This window comes from Rhyacophila brunnea, unplaced genomic scaffold (assembly GCF_057557595.1).
Source record: "Rhyacophila brunnea isolate RB1 unplaced genomic scaffold, BYU_Rbru_1.0 scaffold_17, whole genome shotgun sequence".
In the NCBI taxonomy this organism is placed as follows: Eukaryota; Metazoa; Arthropoda; class Insecta; order Trichoptera; family Rhyacophilidae; genus Rhyacophila; species Rhyacophila brunnea.
This window is the reverse complement of record NW_028232827.1, coordinates 25,168,242-25,195,651: the sequence shown is the minus strand read 5'-3', so window position 1 is coordinate 25,195,651 and position 27,410 is coordinate 25,168,242. Positions and strand designations below refer to the sequence as shown.

The 27,410-nt window shown below is 34.4% G+C and overlaps 1 protein-coding gene across 3 annotated transcripts in view; it reads left to right on the top strand.

Moving 5' to 3' along the window:
• Window positions 1-703: 703 nt before the first annotated feature.
• Window positions 704-27,410, top strand: part of clu (clustered mitochondria protein homolog) — a 121,856-nt gene continuing 95,149 nt past the window's right edge. For all 3 annotated transcript variants that reach the window (XM_085944936.1, XM_085944935.1, XM_085944934.1), the window contains exon 1: window positions 704-930. In XM_085944936.1, coding sequence (XP_085801062.1) covers window positions 813-930 — 118 coding nt within the window. In that variant the 5' untranslated portion in view covers window positions 704-812. The remainder of the gene's footprint in view (window positions 931-27,410) is intronic.

Below are 27,410 nucleotides of genomic sequence, written 5' to 3'. Positions count from 1 at the left end.
TAAGAAATGCTCTATATTATAGGTACCTTCATAGGTACTGATCAAAAATGTTGTTAAAATTTTATTTTAGCACTGTCTTGTAGCGTGTAGATAATATTATTATTACAACAGGTCCATTTATCTGGATCATCCAACGTTGAAATTTCAAATTTTAGTGCAAAAGGGAAAAAAAATCGTGCACAAACGTGGACTACGATGCACAAATGAAAAGTGGGATAATCTAGGTAAATGGACCTAATGACATTTTATTCAATTTACAATATCATCAATCAAATGAAAAAAAAGTGCATGCTATAATATTATGTAGAAATATCTTCGTTACGTGAGAAGAATAATGCGATAATGTAGTATTCATTATTTTTAATTAAATATTATTGAAGTACTTATTATTGCATTTAGGTAGGTTGTAAAATTTAAAACTGCATCAAGTATGCATAGTGATTCTAGGGTTTTTAAATTTATGTTTATGGCAATTGTTGAATTTAGTTTTCAGGTTATTTCAGACGTGCGTGAATTATGAAACGTTAAATTGACATTAGTATGTTACAATTTAAATTTAACAACTAATTTATTACATAATTTTCATTTGTGAAGTATGCAGCTTCCTGTATTGAGAGATTGATTTTTTGTACTTAATTACCTTTTTATTTCACCAATAGATTGCGCTAGAATCTACTAAATTTACAGTCTACCAATAGGAGTTATTCAAATCTGGACCTTATTGGAAACGCATGTGCTAAGCAGCTGAGCGTGTGTGCCGTAGCCGACAGCCGTGCGCGATCGCGGACTCTTTTTTTCTGCCTCGTGTTATTATGGCTCTCGGAAGTGAAGTGAATGAAAATAAGCCGCACAATGGAACGAATGAAGTGAAAAATAACAAATCTAGTAATAAAAGTCCGGAGAACAATGCCGGTGATCAACTCAAGAAGGGTAAGTCATTTTGGCATTTTGTTAGATTTTCCTTTTGAAATTTCGGTCTCCTACCTTTAGTTATGTAACATTTTGTATTCCGGGTTTTGTGAATATCGTATGAGAAGATTATTGGATTTGCAAGTGGTTTCGTCAATTTATCGATCTGATTACCCACTCCGGAGGAAAAGCATGTGACCATCTAGACATGTGACTTATCGCAACTTTGGCCCACTGAAATATCAATCCCGTCTAATGAAATCGGTTGCGTCACATGAAAATTAAAAGTTTTTCATAATGTGCATACGCGGAAACAACAACAAATGACATGCACACACAACCAAAAAACACATCAAAGTTTTTATCTTGTTATATTTTTATTTTTGTGTTAATTCTGAGTAACACCGGAAATCGTTATTCAATTTTAGTATTTTATTCCACATTCAACTAAACCAAACGTTAATTTTCACCTGTAAATCGGCAGTTTATTATTTACCTAATTGAAGTGAGTGAAAGTTTCTGAAAAAATCTAATTAGTAGTCTATTGCGTACAAAAGATTATATTAATCTTTTTGGCCGTACACTTGCTAAACTATTTGAAATTATATAATACGTCGATCTTTTAAATAATGCACACCAAACTACAAAAGGAAACTATTTTCTGTGGGCTTTAATAATATTTTATGTAATTGTCGTATTATTTGTAAACATGCAAGAATTATTTCACATTACAAATTCCTAAATATCCGTTAAATTTGTCTTTTTACATAATATTGCTTCGAGAGTAAAGGTCGTAATTTTTACGAATAACGAATTTGAGTGAATTTTTTTCTTATTGTATTCTTATTTGTTTAAGTTTCGTGATGATATATGACAAATTTATACTCCGGGACCGCCTAGCTATTGATTTTTTCCCGGTCAGCTGTTCATTTGTTTTGGTTTTGTTTCATCTCGCATGAGATTCTTTATTAATAAATATTGGTCAAATTTTAATTAGGTATGTAGGTACCATTATTTAGTTACTATTATTTTTTATCATCGCTGTTTGACTTTTCAGGAAAAGATGATGAAATTGTGATGAAAAATATTGAAAGAGTTCTAGGTATAAGGATACGGTTTGAAAGTCTTAAATTCTTTTCTCAAATAACTCACTGTCGGTAGTTATTGCAAATAATAACATACCTACGAGCACCAGCTAATCATGTTGGTTTAGTTTTTAATTCGAATTTCAAATGTATGGTTGGATAGAAATCAATGTTTTGTCGATGGTCCCTACTAATAAGCGGGTAAAAAATAAAATGTCAAATAGTTATGCGGCTGTACGAGCTGACGCTTTTTAAATAATTACGTGGATAAAATATATTAATTATGATAGGTACTGAAATAATAGTCGCACTATCAATCAATATGACATGGTCGGCATAGCTTTTCAAAAAGTTGCCTGTTGCCTCATAGATTTATTTACGATGGGAAAATAAATGATAATTAATAATTGATTCTAAAGATGTATCCGAGGACTTTCTTTACCTCCCCAGTCTAATGGTATTTTGGTCTCCTGCGTCGATGGTATTTTTCTTTTTATGTTCTTGGCATGGGTATGCAGTGGTGCATTGCCACTAGGTATAAACTATAACTGACTTCATTACATGGTGGAAAGTTGAAACTAAAATATTGGTTCAATCGTAGGTACGTTAAACTTCCACTGTATTGGTCAAACAATTGTGGTTTTATAATAGTGAATTTAAAGAAATCTTCTTTTACTAATTCTTCGCTATCGTTCAACTTTTCTTCAATCAACGTAGGTAGGTACGTTTTCTTGCGATACACACGGGATCAGTGTTTCCAAATATTTAGTACATCTATGGTTTCCAACTAGAACAGTTAAGTTTATAGTAAATTTTACTCCAAATATTTAAAAAAATACTATTGTTTCGAATGAGACAATGTGACAATTTCATCAACTCGTGCAGATATTTAATATATTATTCTGTTTACAATGTTAAGAAATTTTAAATTTCTTTTTTAAAATATTTTAATGTTATTGGTTTCCTAATTTAACAATGAAATCATGTTTTTCAAAATTTGATCCGACACCTATAATTAATACATCCACCAGTATAAATTGTCCGCTGAGTGAGGGCGCCACATGCTGACATTAAATTTGACATCATTCAATACTTTTTATACTGTGTTGAGCTTTAGTTCCAAATTCGAATACCTGACGATTTATGGTGGTATATCTAATACCCATACGTCCAATTCAAACGATTTCATATGATTATTATAATTAATACTTCACTGCAGTACTACTGTCCTTTTAAATGATGCTGTCTACCGCACGGTTGGTCTATTGATACAGATTTTTTTGAGACCCATTTGATATTAAATTTGTATCGATTTAAGTAAAGATGTTTATTATATTATTGTTATTTAATAATTCGTATTATTATAACAGTATAGCATTGCAAATAAAGTTCTTTCGTTTAGGTAGGTAATGAAAAAGAAAAGGAGGGAACAGAAGGGATGTAATCATTGTTGCCGACCAATAGCCATGTATAGGTTACATTGGCACCATAGGCGTTTCGCGTGTGTTTTGGAATTGTCTGCTGCAATGCTTGATTCAATGCTAACAAACAATACCACTACAACTGCAAGTCGCTTTTTCCGTACCCATGGTGCCTCTGTAGAATGATTTACCTATACCTAAGTATAAGAACTCAACATTTGTATATTATTATTATTATGTGGGGATATTGTAGTGTTTATTTTTAATTTAATGCATATCTACAATGAAGATACGAATTTGGCATTATTTTACTTTGATTTATGCTAAAATGATTTCTGCCTACGCTACAATGCAATGGAACTAATCGATAGTCTGCGATTATATTTTATGTTACTAAACTCACTTCGAATGCAATGATAGTTGCATTTTATTTAACTGTTTTCTCACAATTGTATGTTTACTTAAGATATTATTATGTCTTATAGGTACTGACTTACTAACGGAACTAACTCATTAACATACTTGTACGCTGCGCTGACTGCGAAGTCACCAATTTTGTATAACGACATAGGACACTAATTTCAATAAATTATTATTAGATATACGTATGTAGAGATGATGCTATTTTATAATATGTTCGAATACTTACCAGTTTTTATTAAACATAATATTATCAATTTATACATAATTATTATATCGACTTTAAAAAAAGGCTTATCCACACAAATAAAATTTTAGAGGCGGCACAAAAACGTTTTTGTTATGGTTTTCGGTTAAAGTTAAAGTATACGAAGTACCTACATGGTAATTAATAATTTGGTGTTTTATTTTCTTAATCTTATAAGTATCAATTATTGAAGTACATAATAGAAAAAACAATAAAAATGATAGTACTTAAGTCTTTTTTCTCATCTCACTTCTTCCTTTTTAAAAATCACAAGCTAAGTTTGGATAATAATTCAGCATTAATTGCAGCTTACATCTTTTGGACTCAACGTGTATTTAGTCGTATACAATGTTATTATCTAATAAAACCTACCTATTTTGAAAAAAACTGAGGGCTGCCATTCTACAGTCGAATTATGTAATTGAAGAAAAATGAAAAAGGGCACCTGGTTACTGATTAAGTTAAATACAAGTGACTGCATTGCTGGCATTGGAAGATTTCAACTATAATCATTCAATTCAGCTTAATTCAATTAGTTATTTATGTAGATATTGCCAAAAGAAGCTTTGAATACTGGATTTGATAGTATATGAATAAATCCGACTTCAATTTTACATTTTACACATGTCAGATAGGTACTTATAATAATCACATGTAACAACGAAAACTGTATACGGAGGTTATGTAAACAAAGCAACAGAAAAAAACCGGAACACGACCCGCCATTTAATATTTGGACCTGCTAATATAAAAATACACAATATAATGCTTGTTACCGATGCAACGACACGTACAATCGTTTATTCGAAAATCGGATTGCGTTCAAAGTTCCTAATACCGAATGCGTATAAGATTCCTTCTATCTATCCTCCAAATTATTTGAATTTAATTTATACTATAATAGACTGGGATATAGGTACTTACTTGATGACAATTTAATTAAAATTATATTCGATTCGACCCGATGAAATCCGGGTTGCTAAAATAGATCTTATATGAAATTGTATAAATCTCGTATCAATTCGTTTTAGTAAACACATATTATGATTCAACGGCTCTCAACCATTTTTAAAGACGTTGCACCAAATCAACCACTGCGACACATCTGCGTGAGATAGGTAATATTCTTAAAAAAATGAATTAGGCACTAAGAAGCGTTGAAGTTTATGTAGTGCTTACCCAAACATCAATATGAATATTAGCATCCGGAATATAATAATTGCATTCGTTGTTTTAAAATAATATTGACAATTGCGCTGCAGGGGTATTTTGAAATTAATTACTTACGTATTTTGTACCGATGCATTTTGTTACAAAAAGTAAACAGCTAGGCATCTGTCGACAAGATTATATAAGCCATTTTTGATGATTAATTAATTTCATTGTTGTATGCAGTAGTCTAGTAGAGATAGCCATGATTTGAATTGAAATTTGAACTTCTGTATTTGCTATGGACCCAGCTCGGTATGTGGCGGAATACTATGTTTAGTATAATATTATATCACAAAAAAGTCAACATTCATTCTTCGATACCAAGGATTCACTCTCTTTCGAATGATGATTTGTATTTGTTGTATAATGTTACTTATCGGTAATATTATTCTATTATTATTGGTCTTTATGCTCGGTTTTACTGTTGTATAATTTCTTTCGGAGGTACATAATAAAATCAGGCGTATGATTCACTTTATCAACCACGTTTTGTATTAATTCCTAAATATTGTGTTTCGGGACCGCCCGCGAGTTTGCCAACCTTTTCTTGCCAAATCTAGCTAGCATTTTTAGTAGCCATTACCATGCAAAATTCGCATTTGGCATAATATGACATTAATACTAGCTTATTTTGATACATTTCTTTCTTTCGACCATGTCCGATCCTAATATGATCATACGGGCCTCCACAGAGTGGAGGTTTGTATTAACAGATTTTTTATTTTTACGAGAAATGGATGTCAGCCACTTGCTCAACCTATTAGGTCCATACTCATACACAAATTGAAAAACAATATGTGTACTTGCCAGACCCAGGATTTGATACATAAGATAGATTAAAATTTTTCATTTTTTCTTTTTAGCTAGAATAGTATTACACCAGTGACCAGATCTTATATCTTAATAATAAAAAAATATATTAAGTATGTAGAATATTAATTAACTGGTAATCAAATTTCGTGAATGCATTCATTTTTCGTTTTATGACAGTTTTGATTTGTGAAACAATAAATTATTCTTCTTCGATCTTTTAGTCCTCGTAAAAATAGTGTTAATAATTATTATAACTTATTTTTTGAAATGCTGGTTTTTTCACAATTTGTTTTTAATTTTGAAAAAATCTAGCATTTCTTTCTACTTATTTATTCTAGCTTATTCTCTTACCACTGGTTGAGAAGCCATGCTATGATTATATACGAAGTATAAAATTTTACCCGTTTCTTGTGATTAATAAATATGGGGACAATAATTATTATTTTTGTTAGTATTGTAATTTTATAAATCTTTGACAATGTTACGGTACTCGTTCAAAGAAATCGCTAAAGAATAAGTAATTATTTGTTTGATCGTCATCAATCATAAGATATTTTATTTGTATGGTCAAACCGGTAACCAACACGCCCTCGTCGACATGTTTGTAGGTAGGTACATTTCGAGTTTTTTTGCAGTGGAATATTAACAGAACCTGTTTTACCTATAGTCCACATCCACAAAGCCTAACTTTAGTTAGGCTTTGTAAGTGTACAATACTATCTACCTGTCGGTATACAGTACCGACTTACATAATTTATTTTCAAGTTCACTCATTGTTGAGTAGCTCATTCTGATTGACCTTAGCTTTTCGACCTTTTCGACCAAACTACAGCTGTTCGTTGTTATTTAACGTTTCGATCGGCGTTGTCGCATTTGCGGCATTGGACGTAGGGATCTACTTTATTACTGCCAATTGAACTAATTGCTTCTGTGTCTACGTAGTTCTTCAAATTAAGGGCACAGGTGCCGTACAATTTGTGGTAACTTTAGGAACAAAGTCTAAACAATTATAGGAAATATTATGTATGTAGTTATATGGCCGTCTTTTTTTAAATGAAAAATAATATTTTGTGTAGGTATGTAATATTATTGCGTATACGTAATAATTCTGCAATGTTGGCTAATATTTACCATAGAGATCGCAAAAGAAAATCAGTTTTATCATCTACCAATGTGTAAATCTTAGCAAGTACTAAGTATTTATAGGTGACATCAAATTCCAGGTGAGGTTCAATGAAATTACTTAATATAATAGTATAGGTATTCCACTTACGTGAAAGCGAGCTTTAACATAGTCAGTGCTCAAAACACGCCTGGCGTGTGGTCATTAGAAACATATACATTCACTGCTGACCGGTTAATTACCACATTTAGTTATCATGCTAATTACTACACGCCAGGCGTTTCTGGAGCACTGACCGAGTTGTGGAAATTAACTGGTCAGCAGTGAATGAGTTTTAAAGGACATTCTTATAATAGGGTATGCTTCTTATCTGGTAAACATATTTGTACTGTACTAATTATTTACGCCCTGTCGCATATTGAAAATCGTCTCGTCTGGGACATAGTCATCATAACTCAAAATTGGGCTCAATGTTGCAACTGTCTTCTGTGCGCATAGGTGAGGCCATGGCGAGACAGTGACGTCACTGAACGTAACACAAACAGCCACTTCTGCCCATGTGATAGTGCCACATTTTTGAATTATAACTGCACCCCATGTCGAGTGAAATTTACCACTAACGTAGAAATACAAAATACTAGGTAACATATTATAATATCGACCGGTCTCGGTTGATTTTGTCACGTAAAACCATTCATTTATTTTAAGAACAAAAACACAATGCACAAACACAGGTGCACGGGTTTTGAAGATTTTATTGGATTTTTTAGCATCATTATGCATTTGGACGCCAAAAATTCGCGGACTACCGGTTGAGAAACACTGATTTGGAATATCATCTTCAGCGATCCAAAGTGTGACCTGAAAGTTGCTTTTTCACCTGGACACCTCAAGTGTTTTTTGACAAAGTTTTAAATATATTATGACTAATAAAATTCGTTTTTCATCATCATCAAAATCATACACTTTTGAAATCTTCCAGCTCTCTGCATCGAACAATATTTAAAAATCGCACGTGTCTACATAAAGAGCAAATTATTACATCGACAGAGTTCACTGAATAACAATATGCTTGTTCTATATTATTCTATACTTCTTGTGCAAATTTAATATGTGGTTCATAAATAAATCTCGTAGTCTCTTTTTGCGGTGGCGTCTGCCTAGTATTGAAGAACAAGAAAGCGTAGCAATAAAGCATAGATTATTATTTTATTTGTTGTCGACAGCGATAAACTACTGACCCATTCTGATAAATTTGCCTGCTTGTATTGAGAAACTATCAGAAATGCTAATGTACCTCCGAACTCGATGGAAATTTATTCTAAAAGCGTCATTTTCGTGTGCGCGTTGTTGTATATTTACGTCATTGTTCTGCCACCGCGTACATATGATTATTATAAATAAATTATAATATTTACGAGCAATATTTCGCACGAGGAACACAACTGTGTCTACTTTGTCAGTCATACTTACTTATTAATTGTTTTCATTTAATTAAGTTATGGGATTACGCTTTTAATAGCAAAACATCCAATGTCGATGAAATTTGTCACAATATTCCAATCGCCTTGCTGTATGTATGTAAATAAATCATTTTGATTGCATTATTTTTGACATTTAATGACCCGTTAATCTACTCCTTTCTTTATTCAATCGAAATTATCGTATTTTTCCAAAGGGTACTAATTAAAAGCATATAATAATGTTGTAGATAATGAGTATAATAATGACATAAACCTACCTAGGTATTTGCAAAATATTGTATCACCGAATAATGTTTGCAGTCAGTGATAAATGTTATGTCAACCTTATCACTAGTTATCAGTTAATTGTTCATTTTCGTTTTGGACTTCATCCATCAAACCGATTCATATCTCGAATGTATAAATTTGCATTATCATTCGTACATTATCGTGAACCCATAATGATTGGCTGATGATACAGATAATTTATTAGGTGCAATCAAGGTTTTCGGGCCCTATGATAGATAGACTACTGCTGATATGCTGTTGATTCGTTCTCTCCGCTGTTCCACGTGGAGGTTAAACTAACTTAATCTTATCACGTGGCTATCGACTTATTATCATGTCAGGGATATTTATTGTGCGAAAACTCTTATTAATTAGTTATTATATTCTTCGCTGTTTTGTCCATGAATGAGAATCGTGTAAAATTCTGTAGGTATAGGCCTTATTAGTCATAAGTAGGCCTAGGATTTCTAGGTGCTAAAAAATGAATAATAGGTACCTAAAATATGTAGATATGTTGGTATGGATTCTATTATAAATCATATAAATTTCAACAGTTTAAATTATTATTTATTCACAAACAGAAAACGCTTTATTACAATAAATAGTAAAATAATGCTTCAAATTTTCGAAAGTGAATCTTTGACGATTTGATCCTAGCAAATTTTTATACTCGTACATCAAAAAATCGAAAAAACTTCTTTCCACTTCCACAGATGTTATTATTGCGTATGTAAATGAAACTATTTCTGAATTAGAAAAATTTGAAACATCTGAGGTATCTGATGGATATTCCAAAACAGTTTTAATATTCTGCAGCGTTTGAAGTCCAGTATTTTTATTTAAAACACTATTTAATTTTGTACTTATTTTTATTCCAATTGGTCCAGGAACATTTTCTTATTTTGGGTGCTAACAAATAGGGCTTAAATGTTTCAAAATTGTCTGAAACAAAAAAAAATATTTAAATACCTAAGAATCCTAAGCCTAGACATAAGGCATATGCTAATGATTTACCAATGAACTGTGTTGATCGAATAACCACTGACTCCGGACCATTACACCAGTAAATTTTTGTCTGGACACGGTGGGTTCGCTGGCAGGCGCTATGAGATTGGTCTTGTTATTGGTTCAACATGGTTCATGTGGCGGGGAAACACTGAATGCACATCACATTCTCTGGGAATGTCCTAAATTAATGTTTACGGAAAGGGAAGAGCTGCTTACGTCGCGACGCGTCGGTCCAACCAGCTGCTGGGCTCTTGAGGTCGTGCAGTTTTTTCCTACACGTAACTAACAAGGCATGTCTTCATTTTTCGATTTTTATTGGGTCATAATAGACTAAATAAAATTAGATTAGAGAAATCATAAATACGTACGTAGGTACGTGTTTATTTACTAAAGCATGACGATTGTGACCCTTATAGGTGGCTGGTAGTCGCGTTTTATTAATATATACTGGAGATGAAGAGCTTCCTCAGAAATAAGCGATAACGTACCTACTATGTAGCAATATTATGTATTTACTGTGCAATAATTGAGAAATTTTGCATGTCTGGTAGTTTGTAATTTAATAAACTTTTTAAGTTAGGTACTGCAATTTTGTTAGTTTTTACCAGAGCGAGCGTTGGAGCGGAGCTCGGAGCATGAGCACGGAGCACTGGAGCAATGGGGTTATACCCGGAGCAGGAGCGGAGCTGATGCACCAAAAATGTGTAATGCTCCACTGCTCCGGACGTTTTTATTATTATTATTAAATTTTCGTCCTAAAATCCAATGAAAATAGTATATTTTGACAATTTGCAACACTGGAATTATTTGAAATACGCCAATACTGCCGAGTGATAAAAATAACCTCACTACATTTCTTTTGACAGACGAGGCAAATAAGTATTGCGTGCGCATTCGTGCAATATTTCCTTATATCAACGACCACTGTGACACGACGTATGTATGTATAAAAAAAAATATTTATTCTTAGTTGACTATGGGTGCAAAGTCGAAGTCAAATGATTAATTTCTGAAGACATTCTTTGGAAGCATAATTATTTATTTACTAGACACGATGCCCACATACGCTACATACATACAGGCACATCCATTAACCACTAACCATAGCCACGGGTGGTTATCAATATACGCTGCGGATTGTATTTTTCGAGATAATCGCTCGCTCTGCGCAGCGTACAATGTGCGTACTCATGCGACTTGCTGAGAATTGGGCACCGTTTGTATCCCGCGTATATTCCCTATGCACAGTCTCTACGTTTTTCTTCTGCGTCTCACTCCAATTCTGCGTTCAATGTATTGTGCAAAGATGTTAACATCATATCTACGCATACAAACGATAATATGCGATTGGCCAAATTTCAAATATTTATGGCGTTTAGAAGTACCGGTTGTATGTTGGGTATCGATTGATTTTCAGCGATTCTCGGCACCATTAGCTAAATACGATTATTATGTAAAATACAACTTCTAGTTAATTTCAGTTTTGCACTATTTGAATTGTTTTAGCGACCCGAGTTTTGTCTTTCGGCATCTTCAGGCACTACGCACATTCACCTATGATAAATATGTAACGAACGCAGATTATAATTATTTACTACTTATTACTATTAACATGTTGGAAATGTGAAAAAATCTAACACTAACACTTATGATGTGAAGTGACTACATTCTGTGTCAGTTGGATTTTTATAATATATGAATGCGCATTGTCAGAATAAGCCGAAAGGTAAAACTCTCGCTAAAAAACGATTTAAACGAATCGATGAATTAAAATTAAAATGCTGATTTCATCAAGTACCATCGGTCGGTAGCAATCATTTTATTATGAAAAACTGATATTTTTGTGTAATTTTTGGAAATGAGTAAGTACCTAGATAAATAATTGAAGTTTGAAATAATAATGAAAAAAGTTTTTGTCGTTTGGCCAGCTGAAAAACGGACGTGGGATGGTACACCGTCTTCCTTCCTTCACATTTTTATTACAATGGAAACTGCGTATAAGATAAAGAGAGAGAAAAAAAACACGAAAAAGTCCATTGAGCGAATTCCCCCTCGTCGATAATTGAAATTTCTAACGGTGTCGCTTCGCTCTCAATCTAAAATTCGAAAACTGCGAATTTTATTCAATATCGATTGAAATTTAAATACACTTGCAAAATTGTTCTCGCGCGTTTTTGATTCTGTAAACTTTGCATTGTCCTGTCGATCAGTCCTCTGTGACGTCGCTAATCTGCCGTCACACCTCCGCGACATGACGCCGTATAGCGCCGTCTTTTGTACTCGTCATTCCGCCGCTAAACAAATTTGATATGATTAGTCCTTGTCTTTTGATCGCACCCAATATTGTCAACAGTCGTTGTTAATGCGTCGATGACATTGAGCTACTTTACAAGCTGCTTGTCGGCGAGTTTACAAGCGGGGGGTCAGCTAGTGGGATTGTGATGATGACACACAAAACTTTCCACTCGCTCAGAGAAGCCAACAAGCTAGCGAGTTGAAACCGTCATTTTTGGTACTATTTTGACAGGACGTATTGAGTAGTTCGTTTTATTACCGGGAGGCCGCCACTATCGCTCTACATCGCAGACGCAGATCGGCCCACACGCCAGCGTGTAGCGTGTAAAGTAGCCTGGCTTTCAACTTTTCTCGGTAGATTGTTTACAATCTGCTTGTGAGCTAGTTCGATGATGACACTGGGCGAGTTTACAAGCAGGTTGTAAATTCGCCAACAAGCAGCTTGTAAAGTAGCTCAATGTCATCGAGCCTTATGGGAATACGCTACATAACCATTTTTAGTATAATATAACCGAATAATATTATAATGAAAGTAGATACTCATCTACTGACTCGAGTTCGTTATGCGTTTGTAGATCAATCGACATTTTCGTAAATCTGGGATTATTTTTTAGTCATACCCATTACCCCATCTATTAAATATATGTGGTACGTTAGATCTGGCCGGTCTGGCTTTCGGGATTTTTCAGTAAATTGGTGAGTGTTCGGCAATTTTCGGCTTTCGCGGATGAGTGGTGCATGAAACGACCTCAAATTATGTTGTTTCACTTACCCGCACTATAATGTATCTTAGCACAAGTGGTTCTGGTAAAATTTACCATTGTTGGCCTAACGCTTACTGTTTCCAAAATCATACGGACGCCACGTGAACGCTCTAGAAATTACGAAGGTTTCTTTAGCCGGAACACTACGTCTTTCTCGTTGATCCGTTGTCCTTTCCTTCTATCAGGAGCTGGGGAATACTGTATTTTTCTTCTCTCATAGTACTGCAGTTTTCTAGTGTTGTTGGCTTACGGAGTCGCTCTGCCACTCCAAGGATTTTTTTTTCGATCTAGTCTCAGAAGAATTTTTGTCATTTTTGTGAATCGGCCAGTTTTCCTTAGTTCAAACCGATTCATATTTTGAATTAGGTATGTATATGCCGAAGTCGAAACAAATTAATAACGGCACATCAATTTATCATTTTGATTGAATGTGAGTGTGTGTTGTTGTAAAATAATTTCGTGAGGGAAGAGGGGCGGGGGGGGGGGGGGGGGGGGGGTTAAGCTCAAAATATGAGAGCCTTGTACTGTACATAGATACATAAATGTATTCAAATGTGTAAAATGAATCACTGGGCAGGTTATCTTTCACTAGGCAGACGTTTACTTTTTTTTTTTAAATTTATATAGAGATCCATTCTTGAAGCTTGTAGTTATGTTGATCAAATATTATAATTTACTATAATTCAATACAATATGGTGATGTTAAAAGAGTATCGTAAGTGCCTTTCTTTCGATATTGTCAGTAAATGAAATAACAATGCTAATTCTGCACACAATGGAAATATGTATGGGAATGGCTCGTAAAATGGTATTTTATCCATCATTTTTATCGGAATATTTTATCCTATAATAGTAATAATTATTATGTATTGCTGAAGCTCGATAATTGAATGGCGCCGCCTGCATGTATCGAATAATGTATATTTTTGGAATAGGCATTTCGACTTCTTCGAGTGCCGAATAGAAACATCCAATTATATCACAACCCGGCATGCACATGCACAATCAATGCACACAAGTTGTTTATTCAATCCATACCAATAATGCAGTGAATACTAACTTACTTAATCAGACAACGTATTTGACTCTTGTATGGTACCTACCTATCTATATATTTATCTACTTAATATTTTTATATGTACATACTATATTTTTTAGACGATTACACAAAAATATTTCAAGTTTTACTTTTTCCCGTGGAACCCCGGACACGAACTAGAGCAGCGATACTCAACCTGCGGCCCGCGGGCCACATGCGGCCATTTAAGCTTTTATGTGCGGCCCGAAACACATTTATTATCAGGAACATGATTTTTAATTTTGAAATAAACGCTTGGATACACATTACTTTTGTTTATATTTTTTAAAATCTCAAAAATGTCTTGTAAAAAAGGGGGGGTTTCATGATTTTTTTTCGTCACACCTTAGTGATGCGGCCCGCGTTACTTTACAGATATATGTATTTGGCCCGATGAAAAAAAAGATTGAGTATCATTGAACTAGAGAAACTCTGGTTCTAATCCATGGGTAATTAATTATTGTCATCTAATAATAATATACTAGGTGGGTCCATTTCCTACAGCTACACTAACTGAGATAAGAGGAACGTAAAATGGCTTAATTATTGCCCGTAAGTTGTGTATCATTGTTAATTAGTATTTTAAAAACTTCTCTCATCAAATATGATCATATGATATCATATTATGATAAAAAGAAATTTTTAAATACAACGTTTTTAATTTTTCTGTTGAATCATATAAACTTCACTTGACTAGCTTAAACGATCAAAAAAAATGTACTTCATAGAAATACTGAATAATGAAATGTCATTCCATATTGATTTCCATAGTAACGCACGTATATATTATTAATAATTTAGTTGCTAGGACCCCCTAGCAAATAATAATGGTATCGAAATAACTATTCATACAAAACAGAATTAACTAAAAATGAATGCAATTCTACTTAAAGATGGCTAAAAGTGTTAAAAACATGCATTGGCATCGTGCTCTAATAATATTCTAAAAGTTTCAAATGTCTCGAGTCGGGAAGTTAGTTAGATGGCTAAAAGTATTAAAAAAATGTATTGGCATCGTGTTCTGATGTATTCTAAAAGTTTCAAATGTCTAGAGTCAGGAAGTTAGTTAAAAATCGATTGCAAGATTTGTACCGGACAAACAACCACCGGACAAATAAGAATACGAAAAACGTCGTAAAATAAATACATTTTTTCTACACATTTTAATGAAATTACTGGTTATCAACAAAAAAAATGTAAGTACGACCGATGAAAGGTTATTTTTGTTCATTTGATGCCTCATCGCATTTATTATTTATGCTTGTATTTTATTTACCAATCGATTTATTATAGTAGGTAGGTTGGTAGGTACCGGTGCCATAGAAGGTTTACAATGCCATATTAGTTTATTTTAATTATTCAATAAATTTCCTTGTCTCATTTTCACATCAGACACGTTTTAACCTAATAATTATATTATTCGAGTACCTATAGGCACTACTGAAATTGTAAGATTTCCACATAAGTAACTGCTTGTCTCTTTATTCATTATTATAAGACTACCATGTTTAAACACTAATTATTTTCTTTCATTTATGTTAATATGTAATTTTCTCAAAAAATACTAAGTTCATCTAAGATTGCTGCCTCAATTATTTTTATATAACGTGTATAATTGTTAATGATTTATTGACTATAATATGTTTTCGATAGTTATCATAATTATTTAAATAATGCAAATATCTATTTTCGCTTCTAAGTACAGCATGATGTGGGTCTCCACAAAGTGGGCATAATTATTATACAGACAAACCCATTGGGTCACTGTGTGAACACAACCATGTCGCGGATGGCAAACATACACAAATTTAGCTAACAAGTGGCCATATTTTTCAAGAAATTACTATTACATCGGAAGTAGCGACTTGCAGTTCGTGGGTTGTTTTGATTAATGCGCAAATTTGTACGATGCGGGTGGGTCAAATTACATGTAATTTGATGGCAATGTCTGCGGGTGCTGGCATCCGCTGAGTTTCGATCAATTTTAAACATACCACATTACCGTGAGATTCGAAAGTTTTGCCATCTAACACGGCAAGCTGGAGAGCTCCGAGTGAGAAAAGGCGATGGGATAGGCTTGTTACGATTACAGTCGACGATAGTAACCGTAACAATCCGTCACAATTCTGCACACGAGAAGAAATCGTAACTGCGCATATCCATGGTTATATTGATTTTTGACGGGCGTATGTATTATAATTATACTAGCTGACCCGGCAAACGTTGTTCTGCCATATAAATTATTTCTAGTGAATATTTTGGTTGTTAAATAAAAAATAACGAATGTATCGTAAGTGTGTGGGGATGGGATATATGACAGAAAGAGGAATAGAGCGCTGTAGACGACGACCGCCGATAAAAACAAAAAAACATCAACCATTCATTTTCTCAATTCAAAATGAGTAATGATGTTCATAATGAATGAATTACCTGTGACAGGATCTCGTTGTTTAATGTTTATGCAATATCCGTCTTGTCCCTTCCAGAAAATTAGCGGATATTGGAGAGCGTCGTATGAACGGTGTGTGTCAGCGATGAACTCCAGATTATTGTTTCTTCTTCGAATCACGATTTCTCGCGTCGATGTGCGGTCGCCAACCATGATTCCAGCAATGTCGTCAACAACAGGCGCATTGAATCGAAGCACGTGCTCTCCAGCTGGTGTTTTATCAGGATTGATGACAATAGCGTGATTGTCACTTTGCAATTCGTGCATGTGTGCTTTAAAGAATTTTAATAATTCATTGTGCTCATTCAACAGGCGTCCAGTTCACCGACGATGCGCCTGGCATTAGGCGAATTGAGGCTATTGTAGCCGCAACGTGCATCCACATGATTGATGTCCTCGCCGCCCATGAAGTAGATTTGTAAAAATTTATGTGGTTCGTTTGGCATTGGCAGCAATGAGCCTACTTTGTGGTATACTTGGCTTTTGATTTTTAACGTAGAATGGAATTGTTGACCATTTTCCGCAGTATTGTGAACTATTTCTGTTGCTCCGAACAAAGTCTTTTGGAAGCATGAATTGACTGTGCGAATGGACTTCAGGAACAGGTTTGAATCTGGAACCGTGCCGATGAGCAAGCCGTTCAATGATTCTGGTGGTATCTCAATTTCTCGTAGTTGCACTTTTCCTGATGCGCAACACATCCCGGCTGACTCATGTTTGAATTTGAGCGCATGACAATGGGGACATTCTTTGTCCATAGCACCAATCAGCACTTTCGGATGAGCGGAATATTCAATATCTGGCTCGTACTCGAATGCGAGACGAAGGAACGAAGCGGATGTAAACGTTCGATGTACTTGTTGGCGTTGTTGGTCATTTGCTCTGCGTGTTTTAACTACGAACCGGCGCGCTTGGCTCAGTTCCAATTGTCGTTTTTTCTGCTCTACTATTTCGCATGTTTGTTGCTTTATTCGTTCGACGGCCCAAATTGCCCCCCTTGCGTCTTGATGGCATAGTGCACTGTAATACACGCACATAAAAATAGATAAATTAAAATAAATCGTACAAAATTTTGCACGCACTGCGTTGTGATATGCCGAATGAAATGTCAAAATGACGCAACGCTTTTCTTGAATTCTTCTCGGACGTAGCGCCATCTGTCATTCAACAACATAAATAATTTCGTTCTGTTTGAAATACGAACGACGGTTAAATTTGATCATACAAAAATAATAAAATCGCGATTAAAAAATGGGAGGGTAGGGGTAGGAGAGTGAAAATTTGGGGTTATAGGTATTTTTTGATGCAAAATAATAAAAAAAATACAAAAAGAAATTTTCAAGAAAATGAAAGAAAAAAAATTCTGGATAGAGATACCCTAATCACCTAACGGTATGAAATATACTTGTTGACCTATTCTCATACCTAACAAATATACATAAAAAAATTTATAAAAATCGGTCGAGCCATTTCGGAGGAGTTCGACCACAAACATCGTGACCCGAGATTTTTATATATATAGAGATTGATCGAGTACTTTAAAATTTATTTATCCATGATTTATAAAATTCTATGCACACATGTTTTAAAATAAATTACAACTCTAAAATATTCATAAAATATGATATAATCATTCTATTAAATAATATATTACTTCAGTAATAAATTATATCGTTATCAACTAATTAGATAAATGCACACATTAATCGCAACATTCAGCATTAAATAATAAAGAAGATATAAATTTCATATTACTCGCATGGGTGGATGGACGTTCACATTTCCGCGAATTTTCCGACGTTTTCCGCACGCAAGTTGGCCGCACTGTCTCGGCTACTACAAATTATTTTGATAGTAGAGATTGGATTGAATAAAACCGCGACACGCCCCCGAACCCCCCCCGGCCCCTCTTCGACTCCTCTCCTTACGCGTCATCGTTTGATAAAAGGCCATAGTTCAGAGTGCAAGGCCGTTGCGGGCCTTATCTCGACTCGACTGCCTTGTGTTGGGTTTCCATCTACCTATTTTTGATACGTTACTGTGTTGCCATATTTTTTCACACGCAGTACATTTTACGAAAAATGGGTAAACATATTATAAAGTAAGTATTTCTGAAAAAAAAACTAGTGCACCGCTATTTATCGTATTGAATCGTACAAGTTATAGTACAATACTACTAGTTAGGTTGATAAGACTGAACTAAGTACTTATGCGCGGCAGTGTTGCCATCTTTTCAAAGTGGAATTATAGTACAGAGCCTTCACAATTATATATTTGGGGGAAAATATAGTACGCGTTGTCATTTGTTGAAAATGTATAGGTTTTTTGTTTCTCAGAAAAAAATAACGGAGAATTTGAGAAACTCAGAGACCCCTTTTTATTTAGGTACCTCTTCCGACCAAAAATGCTTACTGACGAATCCAAGAAATTTCATTTTAAACCAAGTCAAGGGATTTTTTTACGTTTTTCGAGATTTTTTTTTTCCAAGTTCTCCAAATCTTATATTGCAAATGAAAGTATAAATACTATAATTATAGTACGGTTGCCAACACTGATGCGTGGTATCATTAACGTGACCATTTATTTTTTCCTCAAAATTATCTAGATACTAATTTCATTCAAAAATTCAAAAAAACACATATTTCTTCATAGTTTTTATTTATTAATGAAAAGCAGGAATGAACACGAGATATATTTTTCTGACAAATTTGCTATTATGTATATTTGGTTTTGATTTCAAATAGGAATGAAATTCTTGACATGATTTTTTAAAATTTACTTTGGTAATTAACATTGCTTTAAAAACGGTGACTTGCAACTGTGTTTTTTTTTTTTGATTTTTCGCGCCTTTTTTTTAAATTGTTACCTACTGTGGGTTTCTCTCTTTCTAGAAACGGGATATTAGGCGTCCCGAAGCTGTGCTTGGGGGCAACGGGATAGGCTACTGTCACGAACACGTTTAGTGTGCCCCTGAGAGGACACTCCCATATGGAGTGGTACCATCCAATCGCTCGATCTGATCAGAATAGTCAATGTACCACCGGTTATATAGCAATAAGCTTACGACCCTCGACAAAGACAAGCCATATATGATGTATGAGGAAGTCCTACAGTTGCCCCAGCAGGTCCCACTGCTCCTCAGGGTGAACTGTAGATGAGATAAGTCGGTCATAAGGACCATGAGGAGTGATGGTAAGAATGTAAATAACGACGGAGTAATAATAAAGTAGTAATTAAAATCCAATTAATAAGATGCAGTACGAAGATTATGTGTCCTAATTAAGATGGTAGCAATAGGTATATAATGTTAGTAATAGATATTTTGCCATGTTAAATAAACATTTGATAGGTATATAAATATTAAAATAGCATAATACTGTATTGGACTTCGAGTAAATGTAATAATGTAATTAAGATAAATGGATCTAGTATTGTATAATTGCGATGATTAGGTATCGTCAGCGTGTGTAATTGTAAACCGACATTAGTATATAAATCTGTAGCCATAATTAGAGTATAATGTTAACATAATTCGATCCGCGAAATTAAGCTAGATAATAATTAATCAATATTTTAATTAATTTAATTAGACGAGAATCGATCTAGACCTGGGCTCCGTACATAGCATCTACATAGCATCTAAACCACTCACGAGGTACTGTAGCTAGAGCTGCGCGTGTCCGATCAACGTAAAATTTGAAATGACGTACGCGTCTACGGGCCGCGGAGACTTCAGTTATTCCATAGTACGCGTAACCATAAAGGTTCGCGAGATATAGAGCTCAGGACAAGATTAATTTTAGCGCCTTAAATATAAGTTAATTAGATATAACATTTATATGTATGCATAGAGAATAAGACCTAGTATTTTAATAATTTTAATTTTTGTCATAAATGTACACGTAGCGCGTGGGCGGCCCACTCATAGGTCCGAACTTGTGGCTCCCGCCGCTCAGCCAGGGAGAGGCTTACATCGCAGGGTGTATACTCATATGCTAGCCTGAACGGTGACGAGCAGATTGAGGTATCACACTTTTCGATGCGTTGAGTTTTCGCTTGGTTAATTAAAAACTAAAAGTACAATACAAGCTAAAAAACGCATTCATTGTAGGGAGAGCTAAGTGAAATATCGCTCTCAGCGGGATGCCGCGAAGGAGGATTTATGCCGGCGGCCCGCGCCTATCAAATACCGTTGATTTCAGCTCTCTCGCGACTTGCGGTTTCGCGGGGCAATCAATTAAGTCCAAATCTCATAGTGAAAATGATATGTGGATTTTTGACCCGTGGAACGCTCGCCCGAGGGGATGAAATCTCCCGATTCGAATAAAAACCCAGGATTTTCGAATTCTGTATCCAGTTTTTCACTGCTTCTTGGACCGGGTCCACGCTGGACGTCGGTCTAATATCTCATATATTTGTGCGAGTTCGCACAGGAGTTTGGGTCCACCCAACTCCCCCTTTCCTCCTGCGGGCGGAATACCTACAGTTGGACTCTAGCGTTTCGACGCGAGAAATCATTTATAAATACCTAACCGGGACTTATAAAAATTTCGCGAATAATTTTCGACAAAAATACCTATCTGGTACTTTAATATTTTCGGAGTGAGAAATAATTTATAAATACCTAACCTGGACTTATAAAAATTTCGTGAATAATTTTCTGTCATAAATACCTATCCGGTACTTTAATATTTTTGGAACAAATTGTGAAATTTTCTTCTCGAATTAATATTTTTTTGTTACGAGTGTTAATGTACTTTATCATTTGACGGATGACCGTATACTGTACTTCGGACAATTATGTGAATAATAGTAACTTTTGAACAATAATAATTATGATATGATGAACCATTGTGAACTTTTGTGAACTTTTGTGAACGTGAACAATATATGGACCTTCTGATTCCGACTATGAGTTTTATTCTGGTACCAACTACTACAAGACCTTGGCCTGTGACTCCTGGCATTGACAACCTTCACTTCCATACCCTTGGAACTAGCCGCGGCAGTGGAGGCCCCGTCACTACCTAAATACGGGACGTATGGTCATATTGTTAGGTATCATGCAATCGTAAACACTATTACGAAAAAATACACTGGGACGTTTAGGTTGGATGGTATTTTTTTTATTTATTTTCGCGAACATTACCACGTACATGTTTAAGACGTTCACACATGGTGATATGATATAGTATAATGAAAAAAAAATGAGATAACATTATAGATAACAATCAGTCTTTATTAATTTGAGACGGCTTTAGGACGCGTTTCTGCCAATTGATTTTTTTCGATCCATTTCTACTGTTTTCATATCTGTAAGTAAAATAATAATGTATTATACCTCGCTAATACGATGTTATCAAAGTCGAAGTTATTAATATTTTAGTACCTACCTGCATTTAAATATCAAATGAGTTTGTACATTTAATTTTCTTTGTTGAATAGATGCTGCATAATAAAATAACTAAATACCATCGTACAATTAGCACGTTAATGCGTTAGCAACTTCTCGCAAAAACCTGTTTATTTAGCAAAACACTTATTATAGATTTAGCCTAAATAATAGATTGTACGTATATCGATGGACAAATATGAAGAAATTGTCTGTAGATCAATGCCGGAATGGAGTGCATTTATGTTGGGCTTCGTCTTGCGTACTTCCCGGGTCTTTTCGGATATTATGGTATTAAAAACTCTCTATGACCCATTAATTTGAAGCCGGCTTGAGAGTGGGTCGATTGTTTCGGCCCCACATCGGGTGAAATACGACCTTCTGGTGGAACGAGTACAAAAGAAAAATTTGAGACTCCTTTACTTGAGGTTGTATGGATACTATCCGTGGATTTATCTGACTAACTGGCTTCCTCTTCGGTATACTTACATATTGTAGTTTAAACACTAGGCGATATTTGTATTTAACCACCTATTTTTTCCGACTTACGCGCGGTGAAAATGAGAATTCTGTCATTCTTGGTAGTATTGACCTGTGACTTGGTAGTATTGACGGGTGTGGAGACGTGGCGGGTGGTGGAAGGAAAAGCAAGTATTGACATGTATATCCCTAATAACTATCTTAGAAATCGGAAGCATCAGTTGTTTGTTCTTCCAAGGTGCAGAACTAACCTGTCATTAGTAATGCCAATTGGGAGGGCAATATTCGCGATTCAATTTGGTCGGCATTGATGTTATGGCATAACGCATTATACAAGTGTGGTTATGTACCCAAGAGATGTTAAAAGACCTAAAGGTGATGAAATAATCAAGTTTAACCGACGTAGGTACCTGTGCAGCGAAAGACACGTCGTCGCCTAGAATAGTATCGACAGCAAGGTGAGGCTTTCATCCAGTAGTGGATCGAGTTAGTGGAGATTAGTCAATAGTTTTATTTATATGCCTCTAGCATCCTCGGAAGATGTTCCAATATTATTTGTGCAGTACATCTGGTGTCTATAAATACATGCTCGTTATTTTTAACAGCAGAATGAATGAAACTCTTGGTATCTGTATTATATTTTAACTGGACAGACACGCTTTCGCAGTGCTAGATTTTGTTTTTATCTTGCAATATTTCGAAAATGAAGTTCTCGCAATATTGTGTAGAATGTGTAGATCTATCGAAGCAATATAACTATCCTGCAGCATTTGCCAGTTTTTTTGGAAAGGAAGGCTACGCTGAATCTAAAATCCGAAACGAAAAGTATGAAAAAATTGTTGATTTTATCGAAAGAATGTAACTATTTTTGAAGTTATACTTCTTTTGGCGCGTTTGGGAAAACAGATCAGAGTGTATTTTTGGCGTGTGACGAAGTTGCGCGCGCCGATGTAACACGTTTGGCGTGTGACGAAAGTTGCGCCCGCCGATGCAACAAGTAATTTATTATTATGATTATATTCATTTCGGTATCAGGGGTACATGCGCATGCGCATTTAGTTAGTCGTTCGATACAACCAAGTAAACAGCACGCGTTGTAAATATAACCAATATTGTGTTATAATAAATACATATGTATATAAACAAATTTCTGGAGACTAACATTCTACACTGTTAATTTATATTCATAAAACTTTATTTATATTGGAGTGTATATCTATTTATTTTTCATTGTAAAGATTGTGTATCAAGATTTGAGTAAAATTATATATTAATAAATAAATAAATTTTGTGAGTGTTGAGTTGGTAAATAATTCAAAAAATATATTAAAATTTGATTTTTTATTAATTCATCATGGGCACTTCTGAATCGATTATAACCGCTGTACGGCAAATATGAGTTTTGGTCCAATAACATAATTAAATTACAATTAATATGTGCTATATATGAGACACAGATGAATCGCGTACTGTTTCATCAACCTAATCCACTGTAATATTAATAGACTCAGGTAACGGCTTATTTTGTTTTGTTACGCCAAATAAGTATAACTTCTAACGCGCATACATAAGTACAGACATCGATTTTTTATATTCATTTTGTAAGCAACTTGAAGACATTTATATTATGTCTAAGCCGAAGACTGCGATTCCTTAAAATATTTACGATACAATTCAGCGGCCAACGCAATAGCACGTGACCAGAATATTATGCTATTTTCAATATTTACGCCTGTCATACATAATAATTATTATGCATTAAGATTTGCCGTTTACGCGAAATGCGTACTTTCAATATTTGTAATATTTGAGGACACTCATCGAGATTTGTATTTCTTGCATTCCGATCATTATTAAGTCATAAACCGAGACTGGCTTCAAGTTCAACTCTTGTATTAATAGTGGTTGGTTGTGGCATTTCTTTCAATGTTCAAGTATTCCCATAAAGCAATTATTATTAAGCAATAATTATATTCGTGTTTCTTATTATTTGGTTTACCTCCCCTAATTCATACCCGCACGGGACGTCACTGCCAGTAGGATTAGTCAATAATAATTAACTAGGACTTTTGAAACAAAATATCAAAATACTAGTCATTGCATACATTTTGTTTATACGACATATTATATTAACATAATAATATTATGTCTACACTGTTATAAAATAATAGACATTTCAATAAAACACTTCGCAATGGATGGTGTTGACATAAATCGATACCTACTGTGAAATGGGGGTAACCGTGCAAATTTTAAACGAAGTGACAGAAGCACAAGGAACGGTGCATAATAGGCGGCCAAATTCAGTGCTAGCAACTGAATTCCTTAAGGTGATGTCTTTACCTACCAGAGGCACCTAGGCACCTGGTAGGTAAAGACATCGCCTTAATGTTGGTTCCTTCATTCATTACTACTATAAAATGTTCCGTCCCAGATAAAACTGTGGCTAATCTACTATCACGCTAAACTTTAAAAATGCTTCATTTTATAAAAATAAATTACGTCAAATTTCGCTTTTTTCGCAAGCTTTCTGCAAATTCTCGTGGAACCTTATAAGCTTGTAATATTCTTTGATTGGTAATTACAGGAGTCGATTATGTCAGGACTAAAAAGCTTGAGCAACTGTGGTCTTGCAAAAATATTTTTTCTCTGCAAAAAGATCGCGGAAGAGATATTTTTAATCATTGTTTTTAATTTAGATTCCTCATTGGCGCCATCAGTGGGAGTAGATAGACCTCTAACTAACATAATGTAGTCTGTAGTGTGTATTTTTCTCTATTTAGTATTTTGACATGACTTTTTATTATTTCGAATGCAAATGATGTAACGAACGTCTCTTTTGTCCATTATAGTATAGTGCAGGATCCCATAGACTTCTCGTATACATAATATGCGGAACGCATTCTGACAATTGGAATGGGTTTTAGGGGTCACCAAGATATATAATGTCGATGTTGCCAGGCGATATTAGTGGTCAATTTTTTTTATTGACGTTTTAATTTTCTTTCTTATAACCCACCAAAAATTGTTCCGAATTCTTCAATAATACCAAGACCGAATCAGGGATTGATTGAAAATGCAATAATTGTACCATGCCATCGGCATGGTCGTAGAACGGTTCGTCCCATTTGAAAAAATAAAATTAGCGGGTAGTGCAATGTGTTAAAAATTATCGATTCTTAGGATCCTACTTGGCTTAAATTATTTTATTTAGTAGCATTTTTGTATAAAATCACCCAGATTGGTTTTTTTACTATATCTATGCATATGACATTAGTTTTAGTATTATGGTTAATCCAGAAACAATGTAGGTTGCATATATAGGTAGGTGAATAAATTAAATAACGATAACCACTAACCACACTAAGTACACATTTTTATTTAAAAAAAGAAACAACAAGTCAAGTGTTCAAACTGCTTTAAGTAAAGTATCATGATCACAGTTTTTACAAACACTACTTACACATTTGCACAATGATATACATGTCAAAGCCAATTTCTTATAACTCCATGATAATGTACGGCAGTTATAATTACATATGCGTGGTTTAACTAAATAATTTGGTAGAGGTTCATTCGTCATTTTTCTTGGATACAAATTATTTTCTCGTAACTTATAGCCAAGTTGTAGGAAATCAATAGGTTCAATAGTGGATCAGATGAGCTTTTTCTTAAATAAACTTGTGCTGAAGCCCTTAAACAGTGTAAATACTTATAATATGTAAGCCTTGTCATTACTTATAATATGTAAGCCTTGTCTTGTAAGCCTTGCATCGTCCCTTATATGTGGTGGATTAATTGCAAAGATTTTTTTGTGAGCCCTCAAAATAAATTACAGCCTTTTCAATTTATTTGCAAAACTACCTCACATTTGCAAAAATCAACGAAGAAAGCGAGCTGTACATTTATGGTAGATTTGACGACCACACACTATGGTTTAAATTGAAGGGATCAATTTCCACTGACGCCATTGATTTAAATTCAAAATCATTTAGAAGCAGACTCTAGAATGTTCTGTCATATATTTCATGCTGTAAGAATGCAAAATTTGGAGATTATTACAGTCCCGATAAAGATGTTTTAATCTTAGGCATTTATTTCTGGAATAAACTGTGGATTATGGTTTCAGGGATCTCAGAAGAAATCCCGTATTTAAGGATGCCATTTGGCAGCTGAATCTCTTAGCGAAAATATTTGTAATATTTTGCCAGCATTACATTCTTTAACCGGCTGCGACACCACTAGTCGAATATGTACAGAAAAACAAGCTGTAACCATCTCGTTAATGAGTTTTGTTCAAGATGAACTTTCAGCTTTATGAAATGGATTGTTGGAGACCACAGCAGTTTCAAGACCTGGAAAAAGTTTGCACTTACTTATTTATAAACAAAAAACAACAGCGGATGAACTTCGATATAAATTTATTTCCCAAAATATTGGATTTAGTTTAAATTTGTCAAGAGTGATATGCACATATGATTCATTATATTTACAATGTTTAATGGCTTCAGCACAAGTTTATTTATGGAAAAGCTCACCTGATCCTCTATCTGAGCCTATTGATTTCTACAACTTGGCTATTAGTTACGAGAAAATAATTTGTATCCAAGATTATTAATCAGGAATGAACCTCTAACAAATTATTTAGTTAAACCATGCAAATGTAATTCTAACTGCCGTACATTATCATGTAGTTATAAGAGATCGGCTTTGACATGTATATCATTGTGCAAATGTGTAAGTAGTGTTTGTAAAAACTGTGATCATGATACTTTACTTAAAGCAGTTTGAACACTTGACTTGCTGTTTCTTTTTTTAAATAAATGTGTACTTAGTGTGGTTAGTGGTTGTCGTTATTTCATTTATTCACCTACCTCTATATGCAACCTACACTGTTTCTGGATTAACCATAATACTAAAACTAATGTCATATGCATAGATATAGTAAAGAAACCAATCTGGG